The 18,359-nt window shown below is 49.9% G+C and overlaps 1 protein-coding gene across 6 annotated transcripts; it reads right to left on the bottom strand.

The window, feature by feature from the left end:
• Positions 1 to 23: 23 nt before the first annotated feature.
• Ccdc120 (coiled-coil domain containing 120) lies at positions 24 to 16,741 on the bottom strand. Of its 6 annotated transcripts, none has more exons than XM_063245840.1 (13): positions 16,672 to 16,741; positions 16,391 to 16,550; positions 14,362 to 14,398; positions 6,974 to 7,070; positions 6,702 to 6,792; positions 6,438 to 6,571; positions 5,630 to 5,770; positions 4,982 to 5,273; positions 4,520 to 4,582; positions 3,836 to 4,010; positions 3,606 to 3,704; positions 1,548 to 2,462; positions 24 to 1,068 (listed from the first exon to the last, which is right to left on the bottom strand). In XM_063245840.1, exons 5-13 carry the CDS (start codon positions 6,748 to 6,750, stop codon positions 954 to 956), a joined length of 1,983 nt encoding a protein of 660 aa, XP_063101910.1. In that variant the 5' UTR covers positions 6,751 to 6,792; positions 6,974 to 7,070; positions 14,362 to 14,398; positions 16,391 to 16,550; positions 16,672 to 16,741; the 3' UTR covers positions 24 to 953. The 6 variants fall into 6 exon arrangements, with proteins under 6 accessions (XP_063101910.1, XP_063101909.1, XP_063101913.1 ...); XM_063245839.1 differs by having other exon boundaries at positions 16,633 to 16,707; XM_063245843.1 differs by lacking the exon at positions 3,606 to 3,704 and having other exon boundaries at positions 16,391 to 16,709.
• Positions 16,742 to 18,359: the final 1,618 nt, after the last annotated feature.

The raw sequence follows: 18,359 nt of genomic DNA, 5'->3' as shown, positions 1-18,359 counted from the left end.
AGCAGACAGGAGCAACACAGGGGTTCAGTTTACACATTTATTATAGAAATCCCCTTCCAGTGTGGGTAGTGTATTGGGCCCAGATCCACTGGTACAAAAACAAGTTTAACACCAGATTAAAGGGGGTAGGGGAACCCCCCGGCTCCATAAAGTCACAGATAGGTATAGAAAACAGTTTGTATAGATTTGTTTAAAAAGTGGTGAATGTAAGGAAAGCCAAGGAGGATGTGACGTGGTCATGGCCAGACGTCACCTGAGGATTTTACTGGCATCTACCAGATACTAGGTGCAACCACCACAGCATCTCGGGATGCAACACACCTGATGGCTCTACCCTTTGTCAACCTCCTGTGGGGCCTCCTGATGGGATGGTGGGCACACAGGCTGAGAGAGGGACAGGGGCTCCTTCAGGTTTCCCATCCAGACTTCATCCAAAGGTGGGCAGAAAGCCTACCTGCACAAGAACTCCTCTAGTAGGGGACAGCAAGGAGTTCTGTTCAAACCAGTCTCCTGGTAGTTCTAAACAGGGCCCCAAGACCCTGCATGATTCATTTCTTTGGGGGCGGTGTTCCTAAATGGAACAGGTTGGGCATGGGGACAGGAATGAACCCAACCAGAACAAACTCACAGTTTTCCTTTTATAAAATGCCTAGTGTTGGGTAAAGACAGTGAATACTAAGTCACAACTGTAAACAGAAATGTAGGAAGGGGCTTGGAGTCCCCATGACATTATCCTCTCCTCTGTGAAGGTGACTGAAGCCCCCAGTCCCCAGTACAGTATGAGAGGAGAAGCAGGGTATCAGAAACCTCCTGGGCCCATGGGGAGCCAGGGCCTTGGAATATCAGGTTGGTGCCCCACAGGACTGAGAACAACCACATCCCAGAGCTCAGCAAGGTCACCTGTGCGCTCAAGCTGGAGTCATGCTCAGGCCAACATGGGGCATAGCAGAAAGTCAAACCAGTGTCCCTGGGGTTTGGGGGTCAGAACTGGAAGACTGCTCCCCCTCTAGCGTCAGGTCACTTAAGCGAGCGCTCAGCTCCAGGGGGTACAGGAAGTCCGCGTAGTATCTTTAGAAGGGACAGCAGGAATCCAGAAGGCAGGGTGGGGAAAATCAGAGAAGAAAAGACAGACAAGACATAAAGAGAGAGGAAAATAGGCTCATTAAAGAGGTGAAGGCAGACATGAGACAGCACCTTCAAGGCTCCCAAGCATGTACGGAAAGAGGAAGAGAAAGGTAAGGGCACATGATGTCCCTTCCTCCTGGCACCCTGGCTTCAAGGCTCATTTCCAGCTGACATGCACTGATTAAAATATTAAAATCCTACATCTTGGTAAAGAGCTATTGCTACCAGCTCCCAAGATCCCCCTCCACCAGGACCCTAAGGACTAATAATGCTCACACTTGGTACAGTGATTGTGCCAATGCTGCAACTAATGTCCTTGAGCTCCCAATCATTAGCTACCATGACTAGTTCCCTGGCCTGGATAACCTTGTCATTTGCCTCAAGAGACCCCTACCCATCATCAATAAAGGCAGCCCCCATACCTGCCGGAGACAGGGGGTGCTGTGAAACTCCTTGAGTGCGGGAGTGGTGCCTGGCTGGGGGCCCCATAGAGCGCCTGGCCCACCTCATAGCAGCGGGCATGGAGGAAGGGTGGGTGTGGTGGGCCCACATGTGGCAGCACAGGCCGGCGCTGGGGCCCCATGGCCAGTCCTGAGTTCCGGATGTACCAGTCCCGCAGCCCTTCCAAGGCTAGGTTCTTGTGGCCGCTGCGCTCACCAGCTGGGGGTATACGGGTGGGTGGGGGCATCCACAGCAGAGAGTTTGCATGCACCTCTGGGCCCTCAGCAGCTTCCAAGGGCAGGCCACAGGGCTTAGTACGGGTAGTACGGGGGTGGGGGTCCTTGCTGCGGAGGAGGGGGCTGCTGCTGTCACCTGCATACATGGGTGGTGGGCCAGGGAGCATGGTGAGGAGCCCATCCCGACGGGAAAGGGGTCCTGGGGCCTCAGCTGCAGGCAGCAGTTCCCCCCAACCTGCCCCACCAGCACCTCGAGGCAGGCCCCGGTCCAAAGAATAGTCCACGAGGAAGTCCCCACACACAGGTGGGAGCCTGGAGGCCCCACGGGAGACAGGGGCTGCTGAACTTGGCCGGGTAGCCCGGGGAGGGTCTGGAAGGCCAGCTGTGCGGGAGGAGAAGGCAGGAGGTGGTTGGGGGCGCTCATACAGCACCTCACTGCTTTTGCAGACTGGGGGGCCAGTGGCAGGGGGAGCCAGAGGGGCAGGTGGGGAGCCAGCTCCCCCACTAGCTGCCCGGTCCACCAGCAGGGCCTCAGAGCTGTTGCTGCGGCGGGTGCGAGCTGCGAAGAGGGAGGCGCGATCGGAGGCAGGGTCTGCCCGGGGGAAGCCCATCTGGGAGTCCTGACTGCCGGACCACTGGCGAGAATGGAGGCCTTCGGGTCTGGGGCACAGAGGTAGGGGTAATGGGAGGAAGGTCAGAAAAATCAGGCAGATGACCTGATTGTCCCCCCACCTTATTTCTTTCTGAGCCTCCAGTTACACTAATTCTAGGTCCAAAAATGGACCTAGAATTAGAAGTTGTATGTGTGAAGGCAATACAGAGTGGCATGTAAATGGCAACTGGGTTTGGTCCAGGACTAGGGGCCCCAGGGGTTGGAAATGTATGGAGGGAAAGGCTGCTAGTTGGGGGAATGTAAGTACATATAGACCTGAGGAGGAAATGTTAGCAACGCTAAAGCCACACAGAAAGTTCTTCCTGACCCCTCAACTCCTGCTAAAGCCTGCTCATGGCTTCTCTACCTCCAGGCCAATGTCTCAGTCTGTAGGCCTGGAATGTAAGACCAATATGAACTTTCTGTTGCACCATGTATGTGAACCACAATAACTACCATGCACAGAACGCAAGCCCCACAGGATAAGAGTTTGGGGACTTTTTGCAGCCTGGGGAAAACAGGCACTTTCAAGTATTTAACAGTATAGTAGTTAAAAGAAAAGTCTTAAGAGTCAAAATTGCTTGGGTTCAAATACCAGGCCTTCATTTTACTAACAAGTAACCTTTATGCCTTCTTCGCTCATCTATAAAATGGGAATGACAATAACACCCCTTCAGAGGGATCTTACTAAGTTGCCATCACATAAAGTACTGATTCCTAGCAGATAGTAGGTACTAAGTATATGTTACCCAGAACTTATTATGCCTGTTTTTTATTTTAAAATAAAAAGTAGGAGTTTTTTAAATTTCTATTCCATGTTTTTTTCTTATTAGAATTTTTTAATCAACTACTCATGATTTGTTCAAATGCCTACATTTTTCAAAAGCTGATAATTACTATGTCTACTACAAAAATAAGACAATGATTCAGAGAAGGGAAATGACTTATCCAAGACAAAGGAAAGTCCATACTCAAACATTGGTGCTTCTGTTCCCAATTCCTACCCCTTTCTTCACCAAGATAAATCCTATTCACCTTCAAAGCCCAATTGCCCATACCCCACATCTTTTGATATTTTCTCCTGGATACCTCCAGTTAGAACTAAAGGTTCCCTCCTTTGATCCTCAGGCCCACCCGCAGAGTCCCCTTACTTGCACAGCTGGGGGCCAGCGCCCCGGGTGAGAACAGGGGTGGCAGGCACACTTCGCCCCTCAAAACTGGAGGCACTCCTGGGCAGCGAGCGGGTGGGGCTAGACAGAGACGGGCAGGCCCAGGTCGGGGCCCAGGTTAGAGACCATACCCACAACAGGCCCTTGGCCAGCCCAGGCTCAGGACCCCATTCCTGGCTCCTGGGGAAGGGGAAAAAAGAGCTCGTCCTCACCTGGTTGGGCTGGCCACAGAGTTCCGTCGGCTCTTCAGATCCCCATAAAGATCTGCTGGGGGTGGTTTCCATGGGGTTCGCCTCTCAGGGCTCCCCCCAGATACTGTCCGCAGTTGGTCCCAGGCCTTGGGTGGTGAGGGGCGCTCTGCCAGAGAGAAGCAGCCACGGGTCTCCTCTAGATAGAAGAAAAAAAAAACTGGGGTAGAAGTTAAAAAAGAAGGGCCCAGAAGGGCCAGGACAGGTTGGCACAAAGCACAGGGTAAGGACCCAGTGCTGGATCGGGCTGAGTAGCCTAAGGAGCTAAGGCATAAGACCAGGCAAAAAGGGGAGGAGAGGCGCTCACAAGTACATCCTGGGACTATGGGGGAAGAGATGGGATGATACTAAGAAGATGGGGGCAAGCTGGGCACAGTGGTGGATGCTTATAATCCCAGCACTCTGGAAGGTGAGGAAAGAATACTGCTGCAAGTTTGAGGGCAGCCTGAACTACATAATGAGTTCAAGGCCAGCTGACACTACATAATGAGACCCTGTCTCAAAACACCCCCTGGAAAGGTGGGGGGACAGGAAGATGGAAAACAGCTAAGGCACAGCTGAAAAGTAGGGGAGGGTTTAAGCAACATGAAGTGGGCTAAGGGAACCTAGCAGGAGGCTGGAAGCAAGTTGAGGGCTACAAGTCCTCACCATTATCATGGCTGGCCCCAGATTCTGAGAGGGAGCTGCTTTCCGAGTGCAAGGCTACATCGTCTACAGGTGAGAAGAAAGAGAACGAGAACTATCATCCTAAGGCGTGGTTACCATCCTCTTGCCCCATTAGACAGTTTCCTCTGCTTACCCTGCATTCTGGGTGGCCCCTCCTCACTCTGTTCCCTCTCCAGGAGCCCACTTTTACCTAGACGCAAGCTCACCCTGGGCTTGGCTCCTCACTTTCCTAGGGCCTGCCAGCCAGTCCTCCCAGGGTCTCCCTTGCCCATTTATCACCCTTTATCACAACTCTTCTTATTTGGTGGCTCCCTTACCTTTGTTCATCTCTCAGCATTCACTAGCTGCTCACCCATCCTACCCCTACCACATCTATTAGCCAGAGTTCATTCCCTGGCCTACGCTCCCCCAGTCTCACTGGTGGAATTCTAGGGTCTGACTCACCTTGGCTGAGTTGAGTGAGGCGCGTGCCTAGGCAGACCCCCTGGGTGGTGATGAGTGCCCCCGAGGACAGTGGCAGTGGCTGGGGTGGGATCACTGGGAGGCCGAGGCGGGCCTGGACATCTCCAAGCTGCTCCTCCAACTCATGTAGCCTCCGCAGTGCATCTGCCTGCACCTGGCGCCGGCGCCGGCGCTGCTCAGCACTCAGCTCAGGAGCCAAGGCCAAGCGACGAGCAGCTGCAGCAATCTGCTGCTGCACTGACACCTCTCGCTCCAGGGCCTCAAGAGCCAACTCCTATGGGGCCCAAGAGGGATGGGACAGGACCAAATGTTGGAAATGGACAGGCACAGGAGCCAGGCAGTGGCAGAATCCATCTGCACTGAAAGCAGGGCCTGCTCCTCCTGCAGGCAGGCTTATCTGCCTAGGCATGGAGTTTATTCACTCTCTTGGAGCTGGGCTTATTCATCTTCCCGAAGGTGGGAGGCCAGTCTTGACAGAGTTAGGGACAGCATGACAGCAGACAACCACCTTTTCAAGCCCTTTCCCTTCTCTCCCTTCTCATCCCCACTGCCCAAGCTATACAGCATTCTTTCTATGCCTGTTCCTGTCTCTCCCACCAACCATCTTGCTGTCCACAACCATTTACTCACCTCAGCAGGGCACAAGGAGTGATGTCCTGGGTTAGAGTGTGGTGGAGGGTAGGCACGGGCTGCAGGGGGCCGCCGGCGGACCAACTGGGGACGTTCACCAGGCTCCAGTGGGCACTCTGGAGGCAACTGGCCAGTGAGCTCCTAGAAGGGACAAGGGACAGACACGACCAAGAGTCAGTTGTAGTCATAGAGCAAGGCAGAGATGATCCCAGAGACTACAGAAGTCCTCTATGGAACCATGCCCTGTCCAGCACCCCACATATGTTATGTCTCTTCCTCCACCAGGCAGGAGAGTAGTGTAGACTCTCAGCCCCTCAATGGCCCAAACTCTGGGGCAAGGGGTACCAAAGGTGGCAAAACCTGGAGTGCAGAATATTATAGTCTTTATAAAGACAGTCTATGTACTATATTTTCTATAATACTCCCATGAGGTCTGGATCTGTGCAATCTACACATTTTTTTTAGTCTACACATTATTATTTCCAGCAAATTGTATAGACATTCACTATAAGATGTAAGTCAAAACTACAAATCATCATACGTCAATTCAGGGAAGGCTATACTAATGAATTTGGGAAACTGCTTTCATTTTTTGAGGTTCTGGGGATTTGGAGTTGTTGAGAGGGAATTTTCAGCCTACATCACCATATTTCACTGATTCACTGATTTTAAGAGCTTAGAGGTGACAAAGGATAACAGGGAACCTACAGCCCAGACAAGTGCTTTAGCAATGGCCATCATAATCAGCCTACCTGGGGCCCAGCTCCTCACTCCCTCCCACCTGAGACTCTTAGGACTCGGCTCTCACCGCCTCCTGGAGACAAACTTTTCGGAGTTCCTGAAGTTTTAGGCTCAGCGCCTCCTGCAGGGTCCGCTGCCGGTCAAGCAGCCCCCGAAGACGCTCTGACTTCACCTGGGGGGCAGCCTCTCCAAACAGAGCAGCTGGACACAGAGGGACTGATCAGTGGGAAACCTAGGACATCCTGGAGCATCTTTGGGGCTAGGAACCAACCCTCCCAAGAGAGTAGGTGGTGATTCAGAGAAGCAGCAGGATGGGGAACCAGCTACCGACCTGGGGTATTGAAGGTAGGAGAGCTGATCAGCTGACCTTTGACTTCCATCCTGATGCTGTAGGGAGCCCGTGGCTGATGGCTAGACAAGGCCTGGCAGTGACACAGGAGCCATAGGAAACACAATCCATGATACAACTCTGCATTCTGGCCCCTGGCCAGACCCAGCTTCCCATGCGCCAGCTGGGGATTTTAAGTACCTTGGGCCCCACCCACCTGCCTGACCTGCCCTCTCATATTCTGTGTTGATGTCAGGACCCACTTGCCCTGGTACCTTGGTTCCCTTCCCATTGAGTGGGAACACAGCAAGCAGGAAGCTGGGCAGACTTATGCCTCCTCAGAGGCCCATGGGCCACAGCCTGAAGTCTTGCCTGGGAAGAGAGAAATAATGACACAAATTCAAACAAGTGTAACAACAAGGGGTAATTAAGCAACTGGGTGCCTAGAACAGTTACCTACTATGCCACATGAAATCCTCACAACCCCCCAGTGATAGGAGTTCTGTGATTATCACCCCCATGTCAGGGCTGAGGAAAGTAAGACACAGAGATGAAGTGTCTTGCCCACAGCCAAGGACACAGTCTAGGCCCACCCCTCCCCTCCTATGCTCTCCCTCACTAAAGCTGCTCCAAGTACATCAATTTCCTCATAAATTCCCTGATCTTTCCATCCTCAGGGCCTTTGCCCAGGCTGTGGCTGCTGTCAGTACTGTTTTCAAAGTCTCGCCATTCTACTGTTGCTTCTCACTTAATGTTTTACGGCTTGCATGTCACTTCCAGAGATGGATTCTGCAGAGTACGCTCTCACCACTGCTGAGAGACTGGGCCTCCCTGTACCTCCCTGTCTGTTCTGTTACATCAGTACCTTCAACACACACAGCAAATGCTCCAAGAATGTGTTGCTGACTGAATAACTGATAGTGTGAACACAGGCCCAGACAGCTGTGTCAGGATCTATGCCCAGATCTGTGGGTCTATATTGTCCCAGCTCCATCCTGCAGCCCTGGTGTACCAAAAAGTATTCACAAGATCTCCAGCCTTTTTTCCTCTGAGCCTGTCCTGAGACTACCAAAGGAAAGTCACCATGCCAAGATTTGTGAGAAGCAAAATCCACAGCTATAGATAATAAGCCACATGCCTCCTGCCTCCTCTTGTGCCCCCAAAACCTTGGCTGATCATGGAGCCTACCTTGGTTGGCTGCCAGTTCTCCCTCCCTCTCACCTCTTGCTCAGTCCACAGCTGGGCAAACTGGTGATAATCACCTCCTACCACCTGGCCTAATCTCCATGGTAGGTGGCTGGGCAAGCCTCACCTACCCTGAAATCCACAGCTAGTCTCACCATGGAGGCCATGTTGGGTGAAGACCAGTCAACCAAGAAGCATGGGTTTAAGCACTTTCACTGTCTTTACACTGTGGGATACTGCCAAGTCTCCCCCTTGCTTTGGGGCCTATAACGTGCCCCGCTTTTTCTGCAATCTTCTTACCTGCCCCACAGGGTCTGTTGCCCTCCCCTGAAGTACAGTTGTGCCCTGTCCTCATTACGAGAGGTTAGGTCAGTTTCTAAAGCAGGGTGTCTAATCTGCAGCCCACAAGCTATTTCTCCTCCTTTTCCTTAATATTATAATAAAAATATTTTAAAAGGCAGTTTAGTTACTTGTATACATTAACTATCTTATATATTTCACATGTGACCCAAGACAATGCCTCTTTACTCAATGTGATCCAGAGAAGCTCAAAGGTCAGACATCCACGCCAAAGCCTTTCCACAAGGCCAGGCCAGGTATACTTTACAGAGGTCTCACATGCTCACCCATGTAAGGGCTGGCACTTCCCAACATATGCCCCAGCTCAGCCAGCTCAACCACCTCTGCCTCACAGGTCCAGGGGCTCCTCCTATTTTCCAAGGCCTTGTTTGGGTTTGGGGGAACTTTCAACAAGCTCCCCTGAGCCCTCCTCTACCCCAATAAGAACCCAACCCCCACTCCTGGGCCTCTTACCCCATTTACCAAGATGGGTCCCACATTCCACACAGGGCTGCCTCAACCCTTCCTTCTTTGGGAACTCAGAGCATCCTGGAAGTCAGTGGGGTCCAGACAGGAACCCTAACTCCACCTTGTCAACCTGACCTCTGGGACATAACTGGGGCATGAGTCATAAGGTCACTGTGCCAGCTAGGCACAAGGTCAACGTCCTATCCCCCTACCCCATCCCAGCTTTGAAACCTTTGCCTCTGCTCGCTCACCTGCCCTCAATACACTCGCTTTGGGGCCTAGGGTTGTCCCGTCACCAAGCAGAGATGGTGGGACCTCCACAATCTTCTCTCCAGTCCCTGGGCCTTCCACTGGAGACCCCCGGGGCCTTCTGGTCTGTCAGTTATCTAGGGGATCACTCTGCCTTCCCCTAGCAGGGCAGGGCCCAAGTAGAAGAGCTGCAGAGGGCACCTCCACACCCTGATGCGGGCCCAGCAGGTTTTTCAGGTCTGCCCTTCTGACACCTCAGCCCAGAAAGAAATTCCTGGCTGTAATGACTGTTTACAACCAAGATATCTCACCTGGGTGGCACCCCAACACTGTCTGCAGCACTCCCACCTCCATATCCTGTCTCCATGGGGCAAAAAGCACTCCCAAAATCTGGACTGTCCTCTACCTCCAAGCTCCCACTTCCTCCATTCCAGGTGAACAAATGGGTGGCAGGCAGGTGGGTTCCTGAGAAATAGTTTTTCAATAGCTAGGTCTGGCTTTTCCTGAGGGGCCGGTAGATTCTGAGGTGGGGGAAGGCAGAGGTAGGCAGAGAGGAATGGAGAGGAAATAGAGTGGAGTGGAGAAGGGGTACTCAGGTTGCTCTTCCCCAGACCTCCTCTCTCACTTCAGTCCAGAAAGCAATCTGTCCCAGAAAAGTAACTTGGACAAGTTGGGCTTCACTTCGAGACCCCCACTCCACTCTGCACTGGTAGCATACCTGTTCCACAGATCTGGCTCTCTCCCAAAGGGAACTTTGGCACACCCTTCCCCAAGGCCCTTGTCTTTCCTACACCCTAGACCCACTGCTTTTAGCTCACCAACGCCAGAGAGTTCTGTGGGGTGGCCTCCGGTACCTTAAAGAAAATAGTTGTCTTGACCAGGCCCTGGCTCAGCTGACAATGGCAGTAAACAGCAGTGGCAGATGCCTCGGTCACCTCCCACAAGGCAGTGGCCCAGCCTACCTGGCCAGGAACTGGGTTGGCCCACACCTTTTAACCCTTGCCTGCCTGTCACCAAAGCTAGGGCCACCCAAGGGAGAAGGGAACTGAAGTCAGGGTCAGGTCCCCTCAGGGTGCCCATCATGGCTAACAAAAGAGCCTGTAACTGCTTCCTCACCCCAGACACTTGGTAGACAACTAGGGAAGGGACTAAGTCATGCAAGTAGCTGCTGCCTGTCCTGCTGCCCAGATTCCCAGAGGCTACATGCCCAAGGGGACCTTTGGCCTAGGGATCTAAGGGCTACTAGACATGGGCTATGAATGAAGTTTATGCTTCTCAGCAGTGTGTACCCCTTTCTGAGACCCCCTACCTTCCCTCCCAGGACAAGATGGGATGGGAGGCAGGTCTTGGGGCAATTCCCACCATCATTAGGGTAACAGTTTCAAAGCTGGGGATAGAAGAAGTCAATTTTTTTAAGGAGAGGGCAGGTCTCATGACCCTACTACCTTTCACAGCTTCAGAAAAAAAAAATTCCTCCTAGTAAACTGTCTACAATTTATGTCCTACAAACCTGGGAGTGGGTATAAACTAGTGGTGGCAAACATACGAAAAAAGCGTGCTACAGCAGGCACTTTGTATCAATGAAAGCTCTAAAAGGTTCACTATCACTCGCACAGACCAAACCTCTTCAGAGCTATTGTACAGATGTTGAAACTGAGGCTCTTAGAAGTACAGAGACCGGGACTGGGGATTTAGCTCAGCAGCATAAGCACCTGCCTTGCAAGCACGTGGTCGTGAGTTCGATCCCTGGTACCGATAAAAACGAAAAAAAGACAAAAAAAAAAAAAAAAAAAAAAAGAAGTACAGAGACCTGACTGAGATTAGGGTGACATGCCTAGGAATGGGAAATGGAGTAAGAATCAGAACTAGGCTCAGGGCTACTGCAGGCAGAAGCTACTCCTGCAAGGAGGAAGAGGAGTAAGAAAGGGCTCAGGCTTCTTCACACCCTTTCTGGGTCTCCCTCACCCATTCCCCTCAACATTTCTGGCCAGAAGTCAGGCTTCATGCCAAGAAATTGAGGGCTCCAGGCCTGTCTGGGCATATGCCACATCTTGTGATCTATGTGGGACCATCAGCTCTGTGACTTAAACTCAAACTTAAACCAGGCCCCATCCAGCAGCCTTGCCATGAGGTGAATAGGAGTGTGAGGAATGCTTCCTCCCTACTTGGCAGGTTGGCCTTGCCTGGAATGGAGCTCCTTATCGCAAAGCTATTAAGGCTTCCCACCATCCCTGTCCACCTTTTTTCTTGGGGATGAAATTTCTGGTGTGGGAGACAAAGGCCCCTTTTATTACTTCCTTCTCACACCCTCCTGCGTTGCCCCAGGCTGGTACAGGTCCTCCCAGAGAGGTGATGGTGGAGAGTGCCCTCTTGGGTACAGCTTATCCAACAGCTTCTGGGCCACCAAGAATGTTGGCAAGACCTCTTCACAAAAAAGCCGGTAACTGTAATCCCAGCACTCAGGAGGCTGAGGCAAAAGGATCCCTAAGAGTTACATAGAAAGTTCAAGGCCAGCCTGAATACTGAGACTCTGTCTCAAAACACCAAAATAAAAAATGTTGGAAAGAAAGATGTTTATAAAAATAAGAGCCAAGAGAGACAGGAGATTCTGACTAGCAATGCAGATTGAGTCTTAAAGCTTAGGTTCCCTCATTGTACAATGTATATAAGGTGGTTCCAAGGCCAATAGAGGCCAAAGAAAAGCTGAAAAGAAATTCAAAGTGCAGGGAACCTCACACCATGTCATTAATGACTGTTAATACTAATAATAGCTTACACAGAGGTGGGCTAGTGTGGGGGGAAGTGAAAGAGAGCAAATAGCTGTACCACCTGGGCCAGACAGACAAGTAGAGAAAAATCACATGTACATTACTGTCTTGGCCCATAATTTTTTTTCTTTTTCTTTTTCTTTTTTATACTGAGGAATCCAGGACCCTTGCACTAAGCTACTTTCTCAATTCTTTTTTTGTCTTTTTGAGACAGGGTCTTGCTATGCAGTTTGGGTCGGCCTTGAGTTCACTTTGTAGCCCAGACTGGTCTCAAACTTGCAACAATCCTCCTGCTTCAGCCTCGGAGTACTGGGATTACAGATGTGCACCACCATGCCCAGTGATTCTTTTTTAGTTTTGAGGTAAGATCTTGCTAAATCAATGCTGTGGCTTGTATCTAGATATCCCCCCAAAGCCTCATGTGGTTACAGGTGGGGTTTTTCTGAGGTAGCTGGGTCTAACAGTGTGTGATACTGGGATTAAAGCTGCCCTACCCTGGGTATGGCTGGTACCAAACAAAGGGCGGGTAGCCTGGATGAAATATAAAGGCAAGTTTGGTTGCCGATGCTGCCACTTCTTTGATTTCCTCTCTTCTGCCTGCTTGCTTTACCATGGACAGTTTCTGTTCTCCATGCCACCCTGCTTTGGAGCCATCTTATTATGAACTGAAACCTCTACAAACTGTCAGCTGAAATAAACCTTTCTTCCTTTTAATTTTGGGTGTCAGGTTTTTTGTCTCAGCAATGAGAAGAGTAACTAAAACAGTCACCAGGTTTTGCAGGTTTTCTTTGTTTTTGGTTTTTTGAGACAGGTTCTCACCATGTAATCTAAATTGGCCTTGAACTCAGTACATACCCCATGCTGGCTTCAAACTCACAGCAATCTTCTCACCTCAGCCTCCCAAGGTTCTAGGATTACAGGCACTGAGCTTTAATCCATGACATTATTTTTGAGACAAAGTCTTACTATGCAGTTCAAGCGGGCCTTAAACTTACTGTGTAGCAAAGGCTGGACTCAAACTCAAAGCAATCCTCCTGCCTTAGCTTCCCAAATGATGAGATTACAGGCACATACCACCAAACTCACCTACTCCATCACTTTTAACAGCATGGACAATTGCCTAACTTCTAAACTCCACATCAGTGGGTCCCACATATGGTCCTTAAATAGCTAGTAAATGGCAGGTCTGGGATTCAACATAGCTCTGTTATTTACTGGCTATATAAGTGCCTGGGCAAGTCACTTAACAACTCTACCACAATATCCTTAAGAATCCCCATCCCCATCCTTAATGGGGATGATAATAGCATGTAACTCACAAGACTGTTAATGAGTTAATGTATTTTAAGCTTGCTTTGGATAGTGTCTACCCTAAGTAAGTGCTTAGTGTGCTGGCTGTCATAATTACAAGTATTCCTCTCCATAAACCCAACAATCAAACAGATCCATTCAGAATCTTTTTCACAGAAGTGGTATTTTTCAGCTTCACCTGATAAATCTGGTACTGGGGATCAAACTCCAGACCTTGAGTTTACCAGGCAGGCGCTTACGCCGCCAAGCCAAATCCCCATTCACCTGATGAATCTGAAAAACAGTGGTTTTCCTTAGATAACCTGTCTATACCTATCAAAAAACAGGAATTAGATATATTTAGATGCATTTGAGATACAGCTGATATCAGCCTCCAAACCATCTCTTTTTTTCTTTTTGTTTTTTTGAGATTGGTCTGGCTAGGTAGTTTGGGCTGGCCTTGAACTCACGTTGTAGCCCAAGCTGATCTCAAACTTAGCGACAATCCTCCTGATTAGCCTCCCAAGTGCTAAAACTATAGAAGTATGCCATCATGCCCAGCCAAACCATTTCTATTCATCAAACCAGACTTATTTGAAACAAAGAAAGATGTTTTCCCTCATTCTTCTTTCTTTTTCGTCTTTGAGACAAGGTCTCGATATGCAGTTTAGACTGGGTTTGAGCTCATATTGTGGCCCACACTGGTCTTGAACTTGTACCTGCAATGATCCTCCTGCCTCAGCCTCCCAAGTGCTGGGATTATGAGCAAGTGCCACTATACTCCCTCATTCTCTAACCTCTCACCATCCAATGTTAAAAACGTAAGGAACCAAATACATTCAGATAAATTTTCAGGACACTCACTGTCCAAATACAGGAACTGGGGCCAGGGATATAGTACAGCGCCTGCCTGGTAAGCACAAGACCCTGAGTTCAATTCCTGGCACCAAAAAACAAAAAAGCCAATACACCAATTTATTCCTTTTCTATGATGCTGAGGATGGAACCCAAGGCCTTGTGCATGTCAGGCAAGCACTGTACCACTGAGCTACATTCTCAACCCCTGGATACATTTTTTAGTTAGTCATTCCTAATTATCTGAATTTTCCCTCTTCACTACATAAAATGTGAAAATGAAGTGCCTTCCGGTAACTTGGTTGCTTTATTGTCTGAATTTTCAAAGGTCTCTTTTAAGAACTCAGGTAACAGGGCTGGGGATTTAGCTCAGCAGCATAAGCACCTGCCTTGCAAGCAGGCAGTCGTGAGTTAGATCCCTGGTACCGATAAAAAGCAAAAGGACAAAAAAAAAAAAAAAAAAAGATGGGTTGGGGCTGGGGATTGAGCTCAGTGGCATAAGCGCCTACCTTGAAAGTGTGTGGCTGTGAGTTCGATCCCTGGTACCTACCGATAAAAAAGAAAAAGACAAAAAAAAAGATGGGTCTGATATTATTTAAACTTATCATGCTATGAGAAGTACAGGAACAAAATATATCCCTCCATCCTTAGAATCATGAAGACTGAGAGAGCAAGGGAATCTCATGCAATTGATGTTATTGTTATGACTAAATGAGCCTGAGTTTCTTTTTTAAGACAAGATCTTGGTCTTACTGTGTTACCAGACTGGCCTCAAACTCCTGGGTTCAAGCAATTCTCCTGCCTCAGCTTCCTGAGGAGCTGCAATTAGAGGTGTAAGCCACCACATCTAACTGGACTGGCCTGATTCTGACATCCAGTGACAGCCTGTACCCCCCAACACATATACAAACCAGAGGTGGGACAGACTTAGCACCAAAATATTCATTGCTAGAAGAGGAGAAATAAATCCTATGCTGTATTACACCACTACAAGTCCTGAAACCTCTGGTCTAGGGTAAACATTTTTCAGGCCAGGAACTCAAGGATCATACACCCAAGATTAAGATCAATGATAGGGGTAACATGTCTTAGAAAATTCCTGCATAACCATACTCCTGAGTATGTTCTCAACTTCCCTGCCTCTCCCAATATGGGATAGATCACAGTAGCCCCCAATATAGTAAGGATGGAAACATTACCCAGGTGCTCAGAATCCCAGAGAGTCACTGAATAATTTAGGGTACTCTTTCACTTGGTGGGGGGGGGGGAATAGGAACATTTCCATGCCCTCCTGGGGCAGGAAGAAAAATGTTAGCTTCAAGTGAGGTCACTGGGATGCGAGTGGAGAAAGAAAGATCACATACAAAGACCCCACTGGCAACATAGGGGCTCACTGACTGCTAGTGCTTGTCAAGTGAAACATTTGGGATGTACTTCTGAAATCCTGGGAACACAGCAAGGTATAAGGGGATCCCTATCTTAGACTCAAAAAGGATGGGCAGTGGGTGTTTGGCAGGAAGAAAGTCCAAAAAGGTTGGAAGGGCATGCTAAGCAGTAGAACAGAGATCTAGGGTTGGAATGGGACAGGATGAAAGGACAAGACAGGAAGGAGTGCGGGGACTAAGACTCAAAGAGTCATTGTAGGGTGGAGGACAAGAGGCCAGATAGGGAATGAGTTGGATGCTGGCCAGAAAGTGAGACAAAGTGAGGTTCAGGACAAGATTTAAAGCACAATAAAGAGGCAAAACAGCAGGGCAGAGGTCCGAGCCAGTACAGAACAACAGCCAGAAGACAGAACTGGTACAGGCCAAGCAGTGATCAAGGCAAAGGACAGGTAAAAGAGGAGCTACAAGTATGAGGTCAGGAGCAGGAAAAGACCAGGACAGAATGAAGACAGGAATGAGGCAGTCAAGAGGGAAAAACCAGACAGGGTTGGAGAGGACAAAGCAGGAGACAGGGGGCAGCTCAAAGGTGGAGAGCCAAGATAAGAGACCAGGAGTTGAGAGAGGGACAGAAAGGAAGTAAAGAACAGATCAGGAATCAGGACAAAACTGCATCACTCCAGGGTTGGGGCAAAGGACCCAAGTGGAAGGGGTTCATAGACTGGCATGTTATTGTAGGAACAGACAGGTCAAGCATCAGGATGGTAATTGGGGTCAGTGTTGGGCACCAAGACAAAACAAGGTAAGTTTCACATATGGGACAGCGTCAGGCAAGGATATGTGGTCAGGCCAAGGATTTTGAGGACAGAGGTAGGTGGGTTTTCGGGTCAGAACTGGGTTTAGGGGACAAAACAGAGGGTAAGGACCACACCAGGCCAGAATTCGATCTGGACAGGGGTCGGACTGAAGGTCCTGAAGCAAAAAATGACAGGAGCTGAAGGTTTAAAAATATACAGTAGGGTCAGACAGGGGTCAGGAATGAAGCCACGGGGTCAGAGGTCGCGGGTGCGTGCGCAGGTACCTCCCCGTAGGCGTTTCCGGGCCCTCACCCCGCTATGTCCCCTCCCTTCTTTCCCAGGCAGGGTATGGTACTCACCAAGGGTCCTGGCCTGCGGCGCAGGAGTGTTCGGTGCCCGGCGGGGCTGTGGTGGGCGCACCCCTCCCTCGCGACGCCACGCTCGATCCAGGCGCGCGCCTCTCCCTCCACCCACTCTCGCTCCCCGTCTGCGGGCCGCGGTCAGCCCCGCGACTGTTAACTGTGGGGGCCAAACAGGGAGCGTCCAGAGGGTGAGAGAGGTGCACAGGCCCCACCGTGGGCAATGAGCCCCCGCCCCCCACCTTTAGGTCGGGTCGGTCAGCTCACGGCGGCACGGCTACCTCCGCCACTGAGCTCCAGCCTCGGGTGCGGGAACGGGGGGGGGGGGGGGGGCGGGGCGCGAGACCACAGCAGCGCCGGAGACCAAGTGCGCAGGCGCCAACTCTGGTCTTCGCTATTTTTTTTCCCCAGCTTTAGGAGCGCCAGGAGCGAACAAGCTGGGAGCGCGTGCGCACATGCTCTGGCTCTGTCGAGGGTGGTGTAGCCCGCCCCCCCCCGAGGCCACACCCCCTTAGTGTGCAGACGAGCTTTCCTTACCCCAAGTGGCTTATCCCGTATCCCAAGCAGTACTCCAAACTGCTCTGTGAGTCGTCATCACACCTCTAAATTCCCTAACGACATCTACTATGCTGTCCCCCAAATGCAACCCAAACTGCTCTCCATCTGCCAAGCTGTATCCTCAAAGTATTGTCTTGATTGCGAGCGGTGCTTCCAATCTATCCTGCATAGATAACCAAGCCGCACCAATAAACCATGCTCTATTAACCTTCCCACTTGAGCCCACATCACATTATGTTGACCCCAAACTATACACCTAACTTACCCTTCATGGATATCAAAACCACATGCAAAAATTTATTCATGGACACTCCCCCAAAGCACAACTGCCCTCCATCAATTTGCAAATGACTACTTACCTCTGAATTTCAACCTACAAACCACCTTCCATCATTTCCCAAATTGTATCCCAAACTTATCCATTTATTCCAAACAGTACATCCATTCACTCATCACGGACATGTGAGCTGCACCGATGAACTACTTTCCACTACGCCCCCAATCTACCTGTCATCAGCCCTTAAACCTGTTAATTTTCAAATAACAGCTCTATTTTATTTATTTATTTTTATTTTTTGAGCTACTGGAGATCAAACTCAGGACCTCTTGAGTGCTAAGCAAGTGCTTTACCACTGAGCTACACTTTCAGCCCCAGAGATCATTTCTAAATTACTTTCTAATATGCATGCAGGCACTCTCCATTGAACCCAAACCACCCTCTATTGGTCCTCAAGGTGCTATCTAAGGGATCCTTCACACCACTCAAAACACTCCCAACTACCCCATGTATTTATTTATTTATTTATAGCTATGGAAAATGTTAGGCTAAACTGAGGCACAACCAAGACCACTGAGGCAGGCAAAGTTAAAGTAATGTTCGAGGACTTTATTGCCTACTCCTGTGATCGTGTGATCATTGGCACTGAGCAAGGGGTGAAAGCATGATTTTATAGGGGAGGTTAGGTAGGGGCAGGAGGTATTGCTGGAGGGGCACAAAATTTTGGGTCTCTGAGTTGGAGCTGTAAGGCTAGGTGATAGGAATGTTGGGTACAGTGGATACTGGTAGACACAGCATGTTTCTTCTGTTTTTTGTGGAACCAGCTCTTCGCAGGTTGAGCTGTGTGGGGACAGCTGCTGACTTCCTGTTGAAGGCCATGCCCCCAGGTGTGAATAACAGATCTGTGTTTGGGGGAGTTGTTGAACACTATTTTTTCTTAACTCACAACCTCATGCTTAACAGGCAGGTGCTTATGCCACTTAGCTAAATCCCTAGCCCATTTCCTGGTGTTTAAGGGATTTTTTTCTCTCCTAGTTGGGTGCCAGTCTAGTTCAGAGACCTGTCAGCAAAGTTTTATTAAAGGCAGGAAAAGAAACAGGCTCTACAGAGTAGATTTGGGCCAAGTAAAAATAG

Source organism: Cavia porcellus, unplaced genomic scaffold (assembly GCF_034190915.1).
Source record: "Cavia porcellus strain 051 isolate PalLab524CR breed Dunkin Hartley unplaced genomic scaffold, mCavPor4.1 scaffold_3, whole genome shotgun sequence".
NCBI classification, from domain to species: domain Eukaryota; kingdom Metazoa; phylum Chordata; class Mammalia; order Rodentia; family Caviidae; genus Cavia; species Cavia porcellus.
The sequence above is the reverse complement of the archived record's forward strand: the minus strand, read 5'-3'. Positions and strand labels throughout refer to the sequence as shown.